Genomic DNA, 20,833 nt, shown 5'->3' with positions numbered 1-20,833 from the left:
GCTTCAAACATACATAAATGTGTCCTCATTGCCTTGTTTTGCTGAACTTTTCAAAACCACCTGACTTCCATTGTTAGCATCATTTGCTGTTTAGCATTTCTGCTGCTGCTTGCACTGCTGGTGAGTGTCTTCCCTCCCATGCTGTTCAGTGCCTTGAATCCTCACGTTACACATCGGTGTTTTGTCATTAACTGCAAACTTGTGAATTTCAGAATCCCAAATGCTGGTGAGTACTTGCCTGTGTGTGCTTTGTGTGTTTTGCTGCTCCTGATGTGTTCACAGCTGAACTGCAGTGAAGGAGCAAATGTGGATTTGCCTTTACATCTTCTGAAACCTTTCAGCTGACATCACGCAGTTGCTATGTACCATAGGCTTTTCTCAAAATAAACAAAGAATAAGTGGTTGATGCTCTCAGGTTAATTAGTATCTTCATTGAAATTCATTAACGAAATTATTTGTTTCTTTTTGTCACTTAAGAATATGGGATTGATTCTGCAAGGTGCTTTGTGCTCCTGAGCCTGCCTTCCTTCTCTGCTTTTTGTGTGGGTCAGGGGTTCTCAGTACTTGGCAGGATCAGTCCTCTTCTTAATATGAGATGAAAATAAGCAAAATGCTACCATTTGGAGGGTTTCTGCTAACTTGGAGGTTCTTGCAAAGTCTTAAACAGAAAAAAAATTGTTGTGGAATTAGTACATACTTGAGAATGAAATTAAAAATAGATGAAATTTTGTAGAATTACCAGTATTAAATATCCTCCTAATGTTTTCACATGCAATTTGGTCAAACAATGCTCAGGAGGTTTCACCTCCTGATAAAGGTTTTCAAATGTGACAACTGAGTTTAGATCCAAGCGATAAACCTGAAATTTCAGAAAGTCTCCTATTCTGCTGTTGTTGTAGACAACAGTTCTTGGCAAGAGCTGTAATCATATTTTTGGGGCTAGAAATTCAATTTCTTCCGCTCTCCAAGAAATTGCTAATTATTTTCAGGATATTTCTTAAAATAATCCAGCAACCTCTTGGATGCGATGGTTCCCCACAGCCTGACCAGCATGACTGGCATTTTTGATATAATATATGGTTTGTATTAAAATTAAAAAAACCCCAGAAGGTCTAAAACACTGCAATGGCTTCAAAGAGCAGCCTCTCTCCTCAGAGGAGAGGTTTCCTTCTTATCTAGCTGTGCCGGAACATGTGTCAAACACAACGACTGTCATCACTTTGGAGTGTCCCATAAAAGGAAAAGCAACCAATTATCTGGCTCTTCAAAAAATACACAAATAAAATGAATGATTTTTTAATTGAGTGAATGTTTTCTCGCTAAAGAAGTGAAGAAAAATCTTGGCGTTTTAAATTCAATGTTGAAACTTGGTTACTTGTGGTATAAAGGACTTTGCTGAACCTTTTATTGTAGAGATAATAAACAGATGTTTGTAAGTTGATTGTTTGGAGTTGAAAAGAACGAGAAAATGTTTCTGAAATAAAACTTCATTTTTGCAATTTGCTATTTCAGGGAACCAATCTACCGCCTTCAAGGCAAATTGTACGAGCTAAGTTCTGTAAGCTTTATTGTTGCTTTTTCATTAGCTTCTCAGAGGGCAAAATTTGTCTCTAACTCATTGGTTTGTTGAATACTTGCTGCTGAACTATTTAATGTTAAGCTGTCTTGTCTGTAACACTACTTCAACAAAGTGTAATTGCAGTTCATCACTTAACTGCTACTAACCTGCTGTTATCAGTCTGAACTAGTATAACTTAAAATGTTGTAGAAGACTTTGCATCAAATTAATAGTTTTATAATTTAACACGTTTCTCAAACTAAAATGACTAATTGGTGTTTATTTTATTGTATAACTGGAAAGCAGTTTTTATCTGATGTAAGTGCCTCTATTCATAGTAAACCTGTCTTTGAAAGGTGGGCAAATAAGTTTCTGGTAACCAAAAGGAAATATTAGCTCTGGTGTAAATGTACATGCTGTTTATGGATACAGGTACTGTTCTTGGTGGTTTGTTTATGTCAAGGAATTACTTTGGATAGAAAAATGAGTTTTATGAATGAATATTTTCAAGCCTTTTTAATACTTTAAAGCCTTGTTAACATTCTCTTCATAGCACCAGGAGGATCAATATATCACGGACAGACTCTTTTCTAACCCTTCCACTTCATGAGTAAATAAATATGTGAATGTCTTTAATATTACTAATTAGAATTAATTGTCTAAACTGCAGTTAATTGTATAACAAGTTACTACCTGTTCAGTGATAGTAAAGTGTAAGAAATAAATTTCTGTATTGTGTTTATTCTTTGGCAATATCTGTGATAAAAACGTACATTTTTTCAGTTTGTTGCCACATCATCAAATTCTATTAGTTATCATTTTAAAGTAAACTTACATTCAGTTATGGAAAAAGGACTAGGCAGCACTGATTTTAGCAGCAGTTGAACTGAACCCCTTGGGGAGATCAAGATCACTGAATTTTCCCAAAATAGTGGGATGCTCATTTGCAATACTTTGCTTTTCTTTTTTAGTAGCTTGCTTTGGGCTGGAATGATGTAGATAACTATTAACTATTTCTGTGTATCTTGAAAATAAGATGAGCATAGCAACACTTTATTTTTGGACAATAATGCAAATTCCTCTTAGCATGTTTTTCTCCTTTTTCCTCTACTACTAATTTATCCTCTCATGCTTAATCTGTGGCCTTTTTTTGTTTGTCTTTTCTTTGCTACCGCCTGAGGTTTTGACCTGACTCCACAAAGTTTCTTTTTAAGCCACAGGTTAGTCTGTCTTCTCATTTGCTTGGAGTACTCTGTGCAATGCTTGGTTGAAAACCTTGCACCAGCAGGGTTTGGCTCCTGAAAGCTGACCCATACTTAATTGTGTATGTTGCATGCTGAGATTTGTTTTGGTGACTAAAATTGAATGTTTTAAGTTTCCCTTGACAATAAAGCTTTAAAGATGAGGGTGTCATTGCTCCATGTGCCCAATTGATGTGTGTGAGAATGCAAGACACTCAAATTATAGAGGATTATATATAATTTATAGGTGATTTGTTTCTCTAGTAAAATCTGCTGCTGTGCTTGAAGTAGCCCTGTCATTGGAGAAGGGGCTTAATATGAACTGTGAGTTTTAAGGCACTGTCCAGGTGATGTGGAGGTTTAGGTCTGAGGGGTTTGTTTGACCTGCCTCTCTTCAGTGTTACATCTGATTAATTTTCTGGTTAATTTCTTCTGGACACAAGTAGCATTTAGACCTTAACAGCTGGCCTAAACTATAGTCCTAATAAGTAACTTTTCCCCTTGTAATCCCTTTTTTTTTTCTTTTTTTCTTTTAATCCTGTTTTGTAGCATACTTTGTTGTTTCTTTTCTTCAGATATACTTAAATCCTATTATCTTGCATGACCCAGGAAAAAAATGCTTATGGAATTTTTGTAAGCAACCAGTTGGAAATGGAGACTTCTGCCATGGTCAGTGAGGTGTCATGAAAAATCATAACAGAGCTATTCTGTTAAGAAATGTCAGTATTTCTATGAAAGATCATGGTGCCTATGAGCTAACACATCCAAAAATATTTCAAAATTTAGCAGCATGAGACCTGCTGGTTTTGAATTTTCACTTCATCAAGTCTAGAGGAGTATTGCTGTTCTAAATAGCCTTTACTAGTTTTTAGGTTACTATCCCTTCATGTTTGACATACCTCAGTCTTTGTTTAACTATATTTGGAAGTATATTTCAGTTTTTTACCCCTAAGAACTTTGCTCCAGTAAAGACTAAATTTTTCTTTAAAGCAGACATGCTTTTAGGACTTCAGGCTCTGTCACTAGTTTTAATGTAATACATTGTGCAGTGATTTGTAGGGAACCAATGTCACAAGATCTTGGTTGTGTTCATTAGAGCAGATCTGATCAGTTTATTCTGTGACATTTGGCAAATTACAGTGAAATATTGTATTAGGTTTCCCCTCTAATACGTTACAGCTTCTGTAGCGTGAGGATCTTCATGACTGAAAACAAAGAATCAGCAGCTTCTAAGGGCACCTCCCTGAGTAGCTTTTGTAATTTTTATTTTCTCAATGTGCTTACTGTTCGGTAGCACATGTTGTAATGTGCTGGAAGATGGAGTGGTACTGGGAGTTATGTTCTGGGTTCAGAATTATTTCGGTGGAGTTACACAACACAACTTCAATGGTGTTACGTTAACAATTACTGCTGCGTGTCTCCTTGGAGGAGTGTCCAGTCTCATGATTCTCACTCTTGTGTTTCTCTCTGCCCAGTTTCAAGTATCTCACTTACCTTGAAGTCATCCTTCAAATACTTCTTTAGAGAATCAAAAGTGTCCCATTTCTTTCAATATATTTCTTTTACAAATGCCTTATTTGATTTAATGTAATTAAAGTAATGCAGCAACACATAAAATGTGCTTATTGTGTCAAATCCTGCTTTCCTGTTTATCCATGAAGTGGTGGAGGGTAACAACAACAAATATGATTTGGGTTTTGTGCAGCTGAACTATGAGAAAGTGATTTCCTTCTGGCTTGTTCATGTGCATTGAGAAGCTCCAAGTTTCATTTTTCAGTCACCCAGATTAGGTATCAGGATCCTGAAGGAAGGAACTGTGTCATCTCTTTTTCATCCTGTGCATGGAGTCCAGCTACCGGTCAGAATATTGTCTCCAGTAGCTTCTGGCTGTGCCCATGTTTTTCACCTTCCTGAGGTTCATAACTTATGTCACTGACATCCGCTCTGCACAGAATGACATTTAGAAATATCATAGAAAATAGTGAAATGGATCTCTTAGATACAACCCAGTGAGAAAATGAACTAGTGAGACCAATAATGAAATGCAGCGCTTTCATTTTTCAGGCTGAAGTGCTATAAAACATAGCTAATGCAACAGTTTAAAAAACTCCAAAATAGTAACTCTCCTTCAGAGTTTTTTGAACTTCAGAAGTGTCTTACCTTCTTATTGCCTGAGGGTTTGGTTGGTGTTTTTTTTTTTTTTTTTTTGGTTTTTTTTTTTTTTTTTTGAGAATTTGGCCATAGTCTAAGGTGTCATTCAGCTTCTCTGGAAAGTGAAACTATGTTCCTTTATCTCACTTTTTCTTGCATACACCTTGATCCAACATATCCTTCTTTACATCCAACACTGTTGTTGAGTTTTCTGTAAGTGTAACTTTTTAGAGTTAAGAGAATGTGCCTGGGAAATGGGAAAATTCAATGAAAATTTCATGGGCTTATTACACTAAGCTCATCTCCTCCCTCTTGGTATCCCCTGGAACAGCTTCCTAGTATTTTAGGTTGTTATGACCTGTTGTAGAGTCCAGATTTCCCAGAGGGGCATAGATAAACCGGTCTAGAAATTTCACATGAAAAACACACACCCAGAATACTGGTGCAGGCTGATGTTCTACTCTTCTGCAGGGTTGTGTGGGAATGACAGCTGGATCTAATCCTCAGCACACAGGATTTTTGAGGAAACTACTGGCAAATTCCTTCCTTTATGAGACAGTGACCAGGGATTGTCCTTGCAAGTCACCTTGTTTCTGTCCACACCCTGTGATGGTTGCACATTTATGGGGAGATGTGCTGGACTGTAGCCTGACACAATTCCTGCCTTAGAAGTATTGAAACCTTCAGTTTCTTCTTAAGTGGTTTGTATAATTTAGTTATTAAAATGCTGGCTTGGTCTGTTCTGAGACCTCTATCATAAATGCCTTCTTGTTGAATTGAGAAAATTGGACTCTTATTTTACAGCTGTTACAGAATCTGTGGTAATGGTGAGGAAGAGGATGGAATAAACAGAGAGTGCTCCTTCCCTTCCTTTTAAAGTGCTCATCACCTGTAAGGTTCTTAAACCTGCTGCTTAGGTGTTTCTGCCTGGTTTGCTTCTAGAAACCACCTCTTTATCTTCACTGACATCTGTGTTCAAATCTTTTACCTTCCCTGAGATATTTCTCAAAAACATTTTTCTCCAAACCAGGTGCTGGCCAGTCTGCCTGGGCTTCCTGTGTGTGGATATGAGCTTTACATGGAGTAATGTGGTATTTTCAATTGCAGACAATGTGGTTCAACAGCATCCTCTCTCCCAGCCTCTTATTTCAGCTTCTTTATAGCATGGGAATGTGTGCTGTGAAGGATTTAGTCTGCTGCACAAATATAGCATCCTGCAGAACTAAGTTCAAATGAATGCAGAACCATAATTTTGTTGCTTTTCCCCAACATTTTTCCCCTTTGCTTTTTTACAGTTCAGTGCAGAAAGAAAAAACAGAATTAGTTTGGTTCCACAGCTTGTCCTGTGGCAGCTGCCTGAAGGACAGTACACTGGCAGTATATACATGTTATTTGTTTCCTGTTAAAAACTTACTTCAATAAACATGGCAAATAAAATGAGGATTTGATGTGTAATCAACTTCTTATCAATATGTTTCCCTTAGCTTGCACTTAGGCAAGCAATCCATGGGTGTTTGTACTCACTAATGCCCCTCTCCACTTAGGTTTCCCCCCCCCCCATAATAAACACAAATATTACAAGTCCTGACCCACTTTTGTAGCAATCTTTGTGGAACAGACTGTTCTATCTAATCTGTTTGTGCCATATACCCTTGAGTCTCTTTACAGGAATCATGCCCTGTTCTCTCATCCCTTGCTGTGGTTTCAGACCCAAATAAATGCTTTCTTAGAGATTTTCTTACAGGCTGAAAACTTACAGCCTGTTTTTGGATCGTCAGGACTTTTCTTACACTGCCGGCCTGGTTGTAGTAAATGGGAAAACATGTTTTTTATCTTTCTTGAAATGAAACTGATACTCTTGGATTATGTGCATTTCCATACAATTTCCTGCTTTTCAGGTGCAACTTCTTTGGTTTAGTTATCAAATATAATTCAGTCCCTTACCCTGTGCAAAACCAAAGCTGTTTTTTTTAGGAGCTTGCATGAGCATCCAGGAGGAAAAGGAGTGAATTCTGGTTCTGAAACTTGTATAGATGGCAAAGAATAGATGGTGAGCAATGTTCTTCTTTGGTGAGTTGTTGGTATGGGAGTTACTGGTTTTGTAAAGCCTTATGAGAGGAACGTTGGCCTCATGTTTCTTTAAATACGAGAGGAAACTCATGTTTGGTCACACAAGTCGGTGTCTGTGGAGCTTGTTGAGAGGGTTCTGAAGGGCTTCTCTGAGCACTTTTTTGTGTCCCAATAGTCCATTGGCAAGTGAAGGGTGTTGCTTTGGGGAGAAAGAAGAGCTGAGGTTCCTTGCATTTGTGATTGGGAGGATTCTGTGGTCTTGTTCAGAGCATGATAGGAAGGAATGTTTGCTTTCTCATTTATATTGGAAAACAGTGGCTGTTCCAATAAAATTGAAAGTTTCCATCTCATCTGTAAATGAATTTTCATGGTTATACTCTTCTGCTGGGGAGTTCTCTCATTTCTCTTAGGTTTCTACTGTCCCCCTTCCTTTGTGCATGATGTAGCCTCCTGGTCTTAGTATTTATAGGTATGTTCACATCTGTTTCTTTTGTCTTTTGCTTGTATCTATGTTACAAAGTTTTGCTTTATCTATTTTTCTCCTGATTTTTATTGCTGCCTAAGGTTTTTCTTTTCCCTCTTTTCTTTTTCTCTTCTGTAGAAGAAAATGCTCTTACATGCCTCACCTTACATCTTCCTGCCTTAATTTTAACTTAAATTTAGAAGACCTCTCCCCTTTGTCACTTCATACAACCACTTCTGAAAATCCTCAGTATGTGTCAGAAGCCACTCACTTCACCAGAATTTAGGTGCTTTTCCTGGTATCCACCTTTAGGGGTGACCTTAAAAATTAGAGCAGAAAAGTGTAGTCAGAGATTAGGTTGTGTGGGCTTTCACAATATACAGCAAATAAATATCTTCAAGCTTATCTGATCCTTATCACACTTACACTTGCTGAAGTAAAACATTCTGATAGGTAGGCTTCTCTCTTTCTCCAACCTTCAGACTGAAAATATAATACTTTGTTATTTTTTTCTTTTTTGAATGCTGCAAAAACTGTTGAATTTCCCAGAGACTGAAAAAATGCACCTGTTTGTGTTTCATTTAGCAAATATTTATTTAAAAGAATGAATGCAGCAACAGAACTCTGTCAAGTGAGTAATGAACTAAACTTGTACCTGACTGCACCTCTGCATAGGTCATCCGGAAAGGCTGGCTCACCATCAACAACATTGGCATCATGAAAGGAGGATCCAAGGAATACTGGTTTGTCCTGACTGCAGAGAGCTTGTCCTGGTATAAAGATGATGAGGTAAGGAATGAAGAACATTTTTCTGTTGGGGAAAACCCCAGTATTCATACAATATTCTGGTGTCAACTTGAAATATTTAATTAGTTTGTGTAAACCTCAACTGAGAGATTGTTTTAAGATTTTAGCTGTGTTCTTTAAATTTCTGGTTTGATTCAGGGAGAATGCTGACTGTCTAAGACTTCTGTTGAAATGCTGATAACAAACACAGGGTGTGGTATGGGGTATTTTTTGTTGGTTTTACTTTTTTCTTCTCTTCCTGTGATTTCCACACATTGCTTTAGAAAAGAAAAAAGGAGAATGTCCCAGGCTGTTCTGAAATACTCTGCTTATTGTCCTATCCTTTCTTGGGTTATCTTGTACATCTATTGCAAGCTGATCATAAATTATCTGGGTAAATTTACTTCTGAAAGTAACTACAGCAATTGATTTAATGAAAACAGCTGCTCTCCGATCTTATGTTCTGAGAGGATGAAAAGCCCATCTGCAGAATTCTCTAGCTGGTTGGTGTGGATTTTCAAATGTGACAAAAATTGCACCTTTTTGGGTGGCCAGTAAATCTGAGGTGAGTAATATGGAAATAATGAAAAAGACATCCACATTGCTCACTTTAAATGTATTGTTAGGCACCTTGTCTGCTCTGTTTAATGATTTTTTTCAACAGTGTGTATAGTGATACATTTTATCCAAGACTCCAGCAGTATTTTGAAGGTTAAAACAGGATTATGTGTGCCATCAGATTTATGGTAAAGCCTTTGCGAATTTTTGTAAGGTTTGTGTTGGGTTTTTTTGTAGAAAAATAGGGCTACATTAAAAAAAAAACAACTATTACTTCCTATTTGGGTCCCCCCTCCAAAAAATTAAATTATTTTAGTAAGAAATTATTGATTTTTAGGGTGAAGCAGTTCAATGGATAGAAGAAGCACAGGTAAAGAAAAAGCTTTAAAGCTCTAAAGCATCACTCAATCTTTTAATCTTATTCTAAGTAATAATCAAAACACTGGTTGATCCCAACAAAACAGGTTGATGGGGACTGTGCAAATTCATATTCTCTTGAAACTACCGTGGTGTTTTCCTGCAGTGGATTCTCTGGAAGCCCTGGGGAGAGGGCCTGAAGTGCATAAGGCAGAGCTTTCCCGAGTCCTGCAAATCCAGGATGTGGAACTCCTTCAGTAATGCTGCTGAAGGTGCAACTGTGCTGCTCAGAAATTGGTTTTTTCCCCCCAGTCCATAGCTATTTCAGGATAGACTTTAAGGCAGAGGCACAAATTAGATTAATCTTGAAGATTTTGCCCCTTGCCCTTTTATTTAAGTTTTAAAGGGATTCAAATTTAGTGTAACAAAAAACCAGTGCATGTCAGGCAGAGGGGAGGAGCCAAGGGACAGATGTCAAGGGCGAAAATTTTACTCTCAGATTGCTGAAATATAATTTGAAAAATATGCAGAAGTGACTTTATGAATTTGAAAATTTGAAGTTTTTGTTTTTTTGTGATCTGCCTTGAAGTTACTAGAACCAGTTTTCTTAGGTAAGATACAGGCTTAACTAAAACAAGCAATGTGGCAAAACTTACACACCTGCTGTTTTATCTCAAGCAGCTGGAGGTGCATCCAAGATGAGCTGTGGCAATATTTTTAGGTAGTTTTGTTATTTTTTTTTTAAAGTCTGATTTTTGCTTAGTGAGAAATATAAAAATTCCTGAAAATCCTAATGGTACATCTTGTGCTGTGCAACTTTAAAAATAAATAGTTTTGACAATCTGCTGGGGAGAGTCACCTGGAAAGCTCATGAAAGTACTCAGAAGGAAATGCCCACTGTGTGATTTCCATATGCATATTTTAAGATGATGTCTCTTAATGGCCAAACAGTTAAATTTTGAAGGTCATGAAAATGTCAGTAGTTAATTCAGGCCATGGGAGATCATTCAGGAGTTTCTTAGAGTGGTAAGAAGATAATTGCAAAGGATAATGGTAGAGTACTATTCCATGCTCTGCTGGTGAAAGAAGTTGCTCCTTAAGTACAGATTAGCTGTATAATTTGATTATTTTGTTCTGTAAAAGAATTTATGAAGTTATGCTTTTTGGTGGGTTTTTTGTTTGATTGGTTCATTTTGAGTTCTTTTGGTTTGGTTTTTTTTGTTTGTTTGTTTGTTTTTAATTGTTGGGGGTTTTTTTTTGTAGTGGACCTTCTCAGTGAGACCGAAAAATCAGTAAGACTCCTCAGCTGCTGGCTGGAGTGGCTGTGTGGGGGTGTTTCCCCCCATGAGATGTGCAGTCTGGTGATGTGAGAAGTGATCCCTGTGTTTGTGTGTCTGGCTGTGCTCTGCGAGGTCGTGGGGAGTTCAGAGCCCCCAGCCCCTGCTCGAGCTGCTCGGGAGCTTTTCCCTGGCAGCTGGGGAAGGTGCAGGGTCAGCTCTCACCTGGCTTCCCTTGCCACGCTGAGGAGTTTGTGCCCTCTGTGCCTGTAGCCAGTGCTGCAGCAGCTGTGTACCAGAGAGCTCTGACAATGTGCTTTGCAAAGCTCCAGTGCCTGCTGGGGCCTCCAGGGCTGTGTACCCCCTCTAGTGTAAGCTGAGCCTGTTTTCTAGTCTGGAATTTGCTCGGAGATCAAAATCACTAGTGGTGGCTTGCTAGTACTGTTAGAAGGATGTAAATGCCTTTGTGAGGTGCAGCTTTATAAGTGATAAATCCACAGTACAACGTATTTAGAAGCAAGTTACTATGGCAAAAGATTTCAGATTTTCCTGTATGATATCAGTATTAGAAAAGAAACAATTGTTTTCTTCACATGGTTTTGTTTGTCAAACATACACTAGGATTTTATTCCTGATGAGAGGGATTCAGTGCTTAAGGATGGGTTTTTAGACTTGAAGTTCTGGAAATGGCCAGGTTGATGTTTGAACAGTGTTCTTAGAGCAGTTACAGTATCAGTTCTGGGAGAACTAACATGGATTGGTTTCTGATCCTGCATGCAGTTGCTTCTGTTTGTAACTTTGCTGTGTGACCAGTATCATAACTTTGTGCTTTTCTACTTAAAAACCAAGCAAGGAAAGTGCTGTGTACTGGCTTTAAGGCTGCTGAAAACAAGTGCAAGATCAGCACACCCCGTGACCTCACAAATACAGATTTATTTCATAGAGTATTCCTTGTAATCCTAGCTGAAGCATTATAAGGCATACCTACACACACAAATTATTAAATCTAAGCATTTCAGCTCTTAGTTTTTACTATATTTTTAGTAGCATTAACTAAGGTTCATTTGAGAGTCAACCTGCAAATCTGAAGTTTGTGAATTAGCCACTTCTGCATTAGGATGAAATGGATTTTTGGGAATGTGGAATGTCATTCTATCTTGTGAATAAAAAACCTCTTTACTGTAAAGATATGGATGCCATTTGTAAAGTGGTGTAGCTTGTTATGGTGCATGGTCATAGAATGTGATTTTATTATTCGTTCTAAAGCATCCAGAGATTTCACTGGCATTATTGCTGTGCTAAGGATGCCAAGCTGGACTCTAGGATTAGAATTTATAAAAACGTGAAATTTACATTGATGGAGAAAAATCTCCTGTAGTCTTATTTCCAAAGAAAATATTTCCATTCTGTTTCAATAGTAAATGATACTATTGTCAACACCAGTGATGGACGCAGTTTGTATTATAATTTCACAGTTTGTTCCCAGTTGCAAAATGATGTGAGATTTGAGAGCGAACTTACAAAAATGAGGGAGGAGGTGGAAGAATGGAAAGGGGAGAAGCTCCCTCTAAGGTCTGACATTGTGTATGTTTACAGAATGAACTTGCCACACAATAAGCTGCTCTTGGCTTCTGTGGCGAGCAGGAATGTCGGGGGGTTTAATACAGCAAGAATGGAGCGATGCCTGGGAAGCAAACGGGAGGACAGAACACACGGCTGTGCCGCAGGGCTGCGGATAAATCCAACTTACTGTTAGTGAGCTTGTGAGAACAACTAGGAAAAGAGTACTATAGGAAGCACAGTAACAATTTCAGCAGTGGGTTTTATTGTACTTGACAGGCAGTGCTGCTTTGACTCTGGGCTTGGTGACTGACTGGCCGTCTGAGGTCCAGAGCGACTCTTGGCTGGAGCTGGTGCTGCAGATGCTCTGGGCTGTCAGAGCGGGGTCCCACTGGCGGCTGTCCCTCAGGCTGGGTTGTCATGCGACTGCCTGTCTGTGCCTGCTGTACAGGTGAGAGGATGTTCTGCACAGCAAGTGTAGACAGGCAGACACATGACAACTCCGTCCAGCCAGTCCCTTGGAGCCATCGCCGCTGCTGTGCAACACTTTGTGCCAGTCCACTTTAGGGGGTGTTTGTTGGGGGGAACACACATAACAGAATTAAACTTTAAAACATTGGCAGCTGCAGAACAAGAACAGAACTTGATTTTATTCAGAAAAGAAGCTTGGTACATGAGTTATCATTGTGCTGACACATATCAGGGATGCAGTTTCGACAGACTGCTCACACTGAACGTTTGGAAAAGCAAAAAGAACTGAAGTCGTGGTTTATTTTATATGCAATTTGTACAGAGTTTTGCCTGCACACTGTACTCACACATAGTAATTTAACCAGATGTTTTTACTCTTCATGGAAGCAAAGAAATACTGAAGTTCAAGATAAAGGATATGTTTATACAGTGCATATTTTCTAGGAGCAGATAAGTACAATAATCTGGGATGTTAAAAATAAAAATCCTTCTGTATAAATGGAGGCTGCAACTTGCACATTAACCCGATTATAGGGAATGTGCTGGAAAGAAAACTGCTTGCATTGTGGATCAATTTTGCTAATATGTGATAGCTGTACATGTATGATATTCCTTTTAGTATTTTGGTCTGCATGTTATTTAAATTCTGCTTTGTCTCAAAATCTGTACTTTCTGACAAGGTATATTGACCTCATAAAACTTCGGTAAGTTTTTTCAGTCAAATATGGACTATACTAGAGATCAAAAGCATGTAAATAGCATCATTTCACATCACAAGATGTGCTGCTTTGCTGAATTTTCTCTATACACTGTCTCTACACACAGTGACTGTAATCCAACTTTGCAGTGACATTTGACACAGTTCTGGGGTATTGTTTCAGAAGGTACAAAACCCGTTGGAACCTTAAAGGGGGAAAAGAATAATTGTATTAATTTTCTCTACAGATTAAATGTTTCTGGTTTGTAATGGTGTTCTTGAATCCCTGTTGCTCGCTAGTGCCACCATAGGTAAGCAACAAAGTTGTGCTTTCAAACCCTTCTCAAACATACCCTATTCAGAATAGCAGCCAAACAATTTTAAGTCCAGCCTGAAAACTGATAATAAATTACCAGAGATTAAAGGTGGAGATAGTGCTGAGGTTTTATATTAAACTAATAATACATCAATATGTAATTATTCAGGTGTTCTTTCTCTAATAATTTTGCTGTAAAGAATAATAGGCATTCAAGTTAATATACAAATTGACTATACACGTTAAGTTTATCAATTATATGAATAACATTTTCCTTGAACGTAACAAGGTGGAATAAGATCTCCTAAATAAATGAATCAACCACAAAAAATGGCTAATTAATTCAGAGATGAAAAATTAATTCCAATGCATTAAATGTTTTGTCTTTATAAAATGCTTACTTAAATTTTTATAGCTAAAAGTAAAATTTTAAGTGTATGTTTTAACTTTCCATTTCTTGCTGCCTGCTTTACCATTTTGAAGAAAAACAGGAGTGGAAAATTATAATATTTTTAAAATAGATATAATACACTGATTGTTTCATAGATTTAATCAGATTTAACTCCTGCGTTTAGTTGCTAAAGAAATGAAAAATCTTTAGTCTGGAAGAAAATTAAGTCTGACTTTCTGTGTTATGGATCCTTCTTGAAATAACAAAGAATTGTACAGTCAAAGTTGTTGGCAACCTGTAGTACAGAATATTGGAATAGCAGAAGTATGGATTTTCTAGAATAGATTTTCGGTTAACAACTGTCAGGAGGTTGTGCTGGGAGGAAAATCGTAAGTGGAAACTTTGTGCTGTCTTTCTAAAAACTGTACACAAGGAGAATTCATCAAAGAATCAGCAAAAAGCTTTACATCTTAACAGAGGCAAGTTTGTTTTCCCTTCAGTTAATTCACTGGGTGCTGCTAGACATGACTAGATTAATATCTCCACTTGATTTTCATTTAAAAACTGAAATTCCTTGAAACTGTAGTTAACTTGCTTAAAGGGCTTAACATTTTTGTGTGCTATGTCTGGTTGACACACTGAGTTAGTAAAGGACTTGAGAATATTTTAGAATACTCATAATAAAAAAAAAAATCTCATGATCGCCAATATTATATTTACGGAAATCTATGTTAAGGATCTGACTTTAAATATTGGTACCTTGGAAACTGAATTGAGATATGTATTCCCTCCAATTGTGAGCAGGACTCTTTATTTAAGGGAAGGCTGTTATTTTTAGATACTGCTTTGCAATGCTGTGTAAAATGCAGTACAGAACTACAGTAGAATAATTCAGGAAAGTTTCATTCTTAACTCTGGCATTTCCTGTCTTTTTGTAGGTTTAATCCTGACCCTTAATAGTATTTCAATTAAGATTTTTTTTCCCTAAATAAAGTACAGTTCAGGAAGCAAAGCCTTTTACAACTAAAAGTAAAGTTACGCTCTTGATTAAAATGTATTATTTTAAAAACCCAACACATTAAAGTTTAGGGCTTTTCATTTTCCAATCTGCTTAATAGATTTTGAATGAAAGATTATAATGCACATTCAATGTAGAAGCCTGGAATTTTTCTGCAGGTATTTTGCTATTTTGGTTATAATATTTTCCATCTAGAAATGATACTTGGGTGGTCTGGAGGCACAGTGATAGTACAGGAAGGGGGGCAAGGAGCGTGGGGCGGGTGGCAGCGTCTTCATGCTCTGAAAATACAGATGCACTAAATAGCACTGGCAATGGTCATACAGGAGACAACATGCAGCTTAATGACAAGGCAGAAAGATGGCAAATGACATGTTTTTTTTTTTTTTAAAGTAACTAGTTTCTTTCAAATTTGGCTACTTATTTGATCTATATTTATTTCTGTAAAGTTGGCTGACTTTCCCCCACCCTTCTCTCTCTTTTCCTTTTATTTTTAACATTAAAGGAATGGTCAGAAAAGGTTTGAAATATTTTCTTCCTCTTCCCTATTTAATTTTTTTGAGTGCACTTAAAAAAATGCACTTCCTAAAGATGAAAGAAAGTCTATTGTATTGAAACACTCACCTATTTAAATGTTCCTACTGGCTTTAATGTGCATTTTATAGTAATATTTATCCGTTCATACAACAGGCTTAAGCATTGGTATTGTCCAGGCTTTAGAGAACTCTCATCATGATTAGTATGCATTGGGTCCTGCTAATTTCTTTTTTTATTCATTACAAAAAGTAATATTTGGTGGTATTTTGTTTTTTGGGTTTTTTTTTCCTCTTGAAATATTTATATGCAGCCTATTTGTGTTTGTTGACATGCATGTTTAAAGCATCTTGTTTTATAATTATTGAAATCTCTTCTCTGTGGCTATGATCAACTAGAAATTGTTTCAACTAAACCAACAGTGTTTTAAGAACCACAGAATCATTTAATTCACTTTGAAAATGTTTTGATTACTGAGCTGAGGTCGATATACTTCCTTATTCATTGCTAACAATGCAGCCTTTCTTTCCATATCTGCTGCTTTGCACTCTGCATGTCCCCCCCGCCTCCTTTCCAAGCCCCATGCCAAGGGGGCCTCCTCGATCTCAGCCTTCCAGTCTAAAAATGTAACTTTGAAGAGTCATGGGTGTATGGGAGGGGAATCACTTCCTAAATCCAGAAAGGTCATTTAAAATAAAGATTAATGCAAATAGTGGACTGGAGATAAGAGAAACACTCGTTCCATACGTTTCCATCGTCCTTGCTTATTTAGCAAAAGTTAACACAGGCTATCTGCAACACTATGGAGAGCCCATTACTCCCTGGATAACAGTATTTCCTTCCTTAATTTCTAGATCAGAACTAAAAAAAAAAAAAAAAAAAAGAAAGTAGCTTTGAAAGTAAGCATTAGAGAGAAAAAAAAATTGCAACGTATCATATTCCCCTTGAAAGCAAAACTGAGTGAGTTTCTTAACAAAATTTGGAAACATTTTTCTACTGTTTAAGCAAAATCTAAGTCATGAAACTTTTCAGATTTGTGATGCCTAAGACAGCAATCATACGTAAAGATTGAGAAATATTAATGCCAGTTTTGACTCTAGTTCCATTTCTTTGATTTCTTCCTATTGCTTCAGATTTTTTTCTTAATAACCACATTTATATGTGTGTTGTAACTCCACTTTAAATCACAATGAGAATAAAAATTCCATCAACTCATACTAAAATGGATTAAACTCCACTAAGTTAATCCTAAAAATAATCTTCTGAAAAAAAAAAAAAGGAAGAGAGGCTGAATAACTTACAAGTGTATATATATATTAAAAAAGAGTTTTTTAATTAAAATAAAAGTTTTGCTGGGAGGCAGAGGGAAATGATAGTGCTAGTCCTTGCTTTGTAAGCTTTAAGGCAGCCAGTCCAGGCACCATCACACCAACACTATTTGACCAGCTCTTCCCAAAAGCTCCTGTATTGATTATTGAAGGAGCGATGGAAAAGGTCAGCATAATATACAGATTTTTTTAATAAAGAAATTATAGCATAAAGGCTGTCTAAAATACAGCGCACCTTCTGCAAAATCGGCTGGTTGTAATATTAATGGCTGCATATTTATGCTAATTCTTTTTGCAGTACAGCTATTGCAAGCCTTCCTGGCAATAATGAGCACCATATAGGTGGGATTTTTTTCCGGTTGCAGTAGTTTGCTACTACTGTTAACTTTAGGGGAGCTGACTCTGGAGTTCGGCTGGTATCAAATTGCAGCCCAGACTTTTTGTATTATTTTGTCCGTGGGGATTTCATTCAGCCTGAGGGTTTTTTCCCCCTACCAGGACAGCTGGAAATTCACCAAAGCAAACTTCTGCATTGGTTTACAAATTCCATTTTTATCAGTGGGATTCAGGACAAAGTAACTTATCATTTTGAATGGTAGAAGAATTATCAGCAATTCAAAGTACACATGAGAGCGGCAGCAATCATTCGGTCCTGATCATTCCCATGCAATATCCAGCCAGGTATTGGGTTGGAAAGCTCTTTCTTCCCTTTTATTTATTAAGTGATTTTTTTTTTCATCACATCCTGAACTTTAAAAGGTAATTTCTCCTGACAATCAAAGATTTTGTATTCTACATGGCAGAAGCCTAACATGGAGTAGTTAGTTTTTCTATAGTTTCCCTCCCAGTTTTCATTAGCATATCTAGCATAAGTTACTTGCAAAGAAGTTTCACTGCATATAAAAACTAGGTACAATTTTCCCAGAGGTGATATAATATATTTTACAATAATATAAACTATTATTCATGCATTCTTTTCTAGTATTTTATTACTTTAAGCAAAAATAATTTTTAAAAAAATTGATCTTCAGATCACAGATCACAACAGGAGCTATTCAGAATACATACTTCTAGCGAGCCTAAGAAAAAAAATTTATACACTTCTTAAATATTTATACTAACAGCTTCAAGTATAAAAAAATTAAATTTACCTTTTTAATTTGTTGGGAATAAAGCTTTATTTTAAATTTAAAAAAATTAATAAAAAAGAAATGACCGACTTTAGCTTTACTGTTGTACACTTCTCTAGGCAGTGTACCTCTAGGCAATATACCTCTCTCATTTCTTGCATGGCTTTTAGTGCACCATCAGAGCTCCATCTTTCTTGCAGTGATGACTGGAGGAAGGGGGGAGGGGAGTCACCTAGGTTCGCCAGGTCATAGGCCAGGTGTTCTTCCAAAGCAGGCCTTACCAGAATGTCTTCCCCGCTTTATTCTGCAGTCCTCCTTTTTCACAGTGTCCCTTAGCGTTTCTTATTCCCTAGTGTGCAAAACCTGTGAAGAAAAATACTGGATATGAGATCTGAAAGGAGCAATGAGTGTCTTCTCCTTGGCAAGAGCAACTTGCGTCCCCAATAGTCCACGCCGCCGCTTTCCCTTGCCCAGTCTAACCAATGTGCAGACTACTGTACAACAGCATTGTCCTGAACAGGTAGTCTGAACACTGGGGCGACGGAGCAGGATCTCCGGACGCGTCTATTTATTTATTTTAAATCCTCTTTTAGTCTCGGGGAAAAACTGCCTTCCTGCATCACGGGTTGTGCTCGGCTCTCGCTCACACTCTGCAGCACTCACTGAAACACACTGAAGTGCTGTGATTTCCAGTCTTGACGTGGCACATTTGCAGCAGACTGGGGATCTGGCAATGAATTTAGGACCAGGAAAAGGGGGAGGGCTGGGCCTGAGAGTCCATATATGGGATGATGTCACCCTGGGGAGGTTTGGGTATGCACTGTGCCGCTGGTGAGACCGCTAGAATTGCCTGCTCTCAGACATGGGTCTGTGTATAAAATGGTACCAGATGTTTTAGTGTAATGTTAAGCAGTCATTTCATCTTCAGGCCAGATTTTTTTCTTCAACTGGGCAGGAAGTGGGCCCCAGTATGGAAAAGCTGTAAAAAGTCAAGATGTACAGTTTCACTGCAGCCAACAGAGAGCGAGTTAATGTAGATGCAGAATTTGCTCTTTTGTGAAGACTGAAAAACAGAATTTATAAAAAGGATTCTGCTCAGGAAGCTAGTGTAATAAGCCAGTGCTTATTTTCTTTCTTTTTAATGACTCTAGTTGTGCTTTTCTATTTTGGCATTTCAGACCAAGAAAAGGGCAAATAGGTTCATTTTTTCTTGGAACTGTCAGCGGCATGCAGGCTGCCGAGACTTGAACAGTAATTAGAGTTACTTCCTGAAAGTGAAGCCCCCATGAAAAGTCTGGAGAAATGTTCTTTGTCATAGCCTCTACATGAGTAATTAGTTCCACATGTGGCCTTCCTATTTCCCTTCAGCTATTTTGGCTGGCTGGTTGAATACTTTGCTATAGCTCAAGACTTAAAGAAGCTTTAAAGTTTTCATTTCAAGCATCCACTGTGAAAATAGCTATTTCTGGTGTCATAATAAATTGCTTCTGGTAGATCAGTGCTATTAGGCCTGGCATTGTTTTTCACTGGTAACCCTGCTGGTCCCATTTTTCTTTTAATGGTGCTTGGTGGAATTATTCTGCTGAATTTTATCTTTGATGTTTACCAGATCTATTGAATTTTGCCAACTATGACTTTACCGTAGATTTTAAGATATTCTCCCTGCAGGCAACCAGCCTTGTTCTCCGGTAAATTTTTTTCTTTGTTACTCATTCTCTTGATTCGTGTTGTACTTAGATTTGTTTTGTTGTGTGGGTTTTTTACTTTTTAAAATCTGCCTTAGCCCACGGTCTAACACAACAGCTGACAGAGCAAGTTAGCTCTTCTCAGGTCAAACCTGGAGGTGATTGTGTCTGGGTCTGGATATGCAGATTGTGTCTGGGTGTGCATGGATGCAGTTGGTGCCTGCAGTTCTTTTTCTGCCTGAAATTCTGACGCAAATATCAGTGTCTTGATAGGTAGATCTCCACCAACTTTCGGGACAGGAATGTATGTAAATCTAAACGTGTGCTGTGAGCTCTGGTGTCCTAAATAACTTCTGCATGATTTGGTTCTCCCTAAGTGCCAGCAGCTCCTGAGAGCCATAGCTCCTAGAGGTGTGTACAGGGCAGGTTGCAGAGCTCTCTCACTTCAGGGAGAATGAATGGAGCAAACTTGGATGCTAGGGAGTTGGAATTGGATTCTCAGTCCAATGAAAAGCAAAAGTGACCTTCAGGCTGCTTTGTGGGGTGGCTAAGCACTGAGAGTCTGTTTCAGAATGTGCACCCTCCAGCTCTCCCATTTGGGTCACAGGGGACTAACGTGTCCAAGCAGTGCTGGGGTTTCTTGTTTAATTAGCAGAGGTAAAGGTTTGGAGAGGTTTAATGTGATGTGTGCTTCACTTTCTTAAAACCAGCAACAAGTGTATCAGAGAGAGTGAATTGGTGGGCAAGGGCTTTTGAAGATAAAAACTGCAGTGAGGGAGAAAGTAGAGCATGGATAAACCAGGAGGGCTCCTTGTCTGTGTATCACTGCATGTGTAGGGACTGGCTTTTTTATAGTATTCCCACTTGGCACTAATTTTGGAAAGACTGAGGAATGATTTTTGTGAGTGGGACCCTCAGTAGAGTAGTCAGATTTTCCCCAGTGAGGAACTGTCAGAGATTAATTACTGCATGTGTCACCAAGAGCAAGAAATTACGTTGTCAAGGAAAGACAGCGTTCCAGAGATCTTCTTTCCATACCAGCAGAAAGGGACGTAGGCTGAATAAAACAGAAGGCAAAACATTAATGAGCCAAGCAGGTTTAGGGCTGAGGGAAGTCAAGTTTGGAATCTTGCTGCCAAGTGTGGCAGCATTAGTCTCTGAGTTTTTCCTGAGATGGTTAAATAGAACCAGAATAGCTCCCCACACTGTGGCCTGGAAATTTGTTCCCTCTAAGTTTTGTTT

At 37.9% G+C, this 20,833-nt stretch overlaps 1 protein-coding gene, 1 long non-coding RNA gene and 2 other non-coding genes across 12 annotated transcripts in view; 1 reads left to right on the top strand and 3 right to left on the bottom strand.

Annotated features, from left to right (window-relative positions):
* Positions 1-20,833, top strand: part of DNM3 (dynamin 3) — a 170,357-nt gene that overhangs the window by 41,420 nt on the left and 108,104 nt on the right. For 6 of the 9 annotated variants that reach the window (XM_072932881.1, XM_072932883.1, XM_072932884.1 and 3 more), the window contains exons 14-15: positions 1,513-1,542; positions 8,159-8,272. In XM_072932881.1, the coding sequence (XP_072788982.1) occupies positions 1,513-1,542; positions 8,159-8,272 (144 nt within the window). Of the gene's footprint in view, positions 1-1,512; positions 1,543-2,760; positions 2,779-8,158; positions 8,273-20,833 lie in introns of all 9 variants that reach the window. The other 3 variants (XM_072932887.1, XM_030279710.4, XM_072932880.1) reach the window with 2 other exon arrangements.
* On the bottom strand, positions 12,437-12,528 carry MIR214 (microRNA mir-214). Its single transcript, NR_049141.1, has one exon. It is a non-coding gene; the product is annotated as a microRNA mir-214 (primary transcript).
* On the bottom strand, positions 17,929-20,606 carry LOC140684631 (uncharacterized). The gene is made up of 2 exons (XR_012057183.1): positions 18,570-20,606; positions 17,929-18,269 (listed from the first exon to the last, which is right to left on the bottom strand). It is a non-coding gene; the product is annotated as an uncharacterized lncRNA (long non-coding RNA).
* On the bottom strand, positions 18,341-18,468 carry MIR199-2 (microRNA mir-199-2). The gene has a single exon (NR_049722.1). It is a non-coding gene; the product is annotated as a microRNA mir-199-2 (primary transcript).

This window comes from Taeniopygia guttata, chromosome 8, assembly GCF_048771995.1.
Source record: "Taeniopygia guttata chromosome 8, bTaeGut7.mat, whole genome shotgun sequence".
NCBI classification, from domain to species: Eukaryota; Metazoa; Chordata; class Aves; order Passeriformes; family Estrildidae; genus Taeniopygia; species Taeniopygia guttata.
The sequence above is the reverse complement of the archived record's forward strand: the minus strand, read 5'-3'. Positions and strand labels throughout refer to the sequence as shown.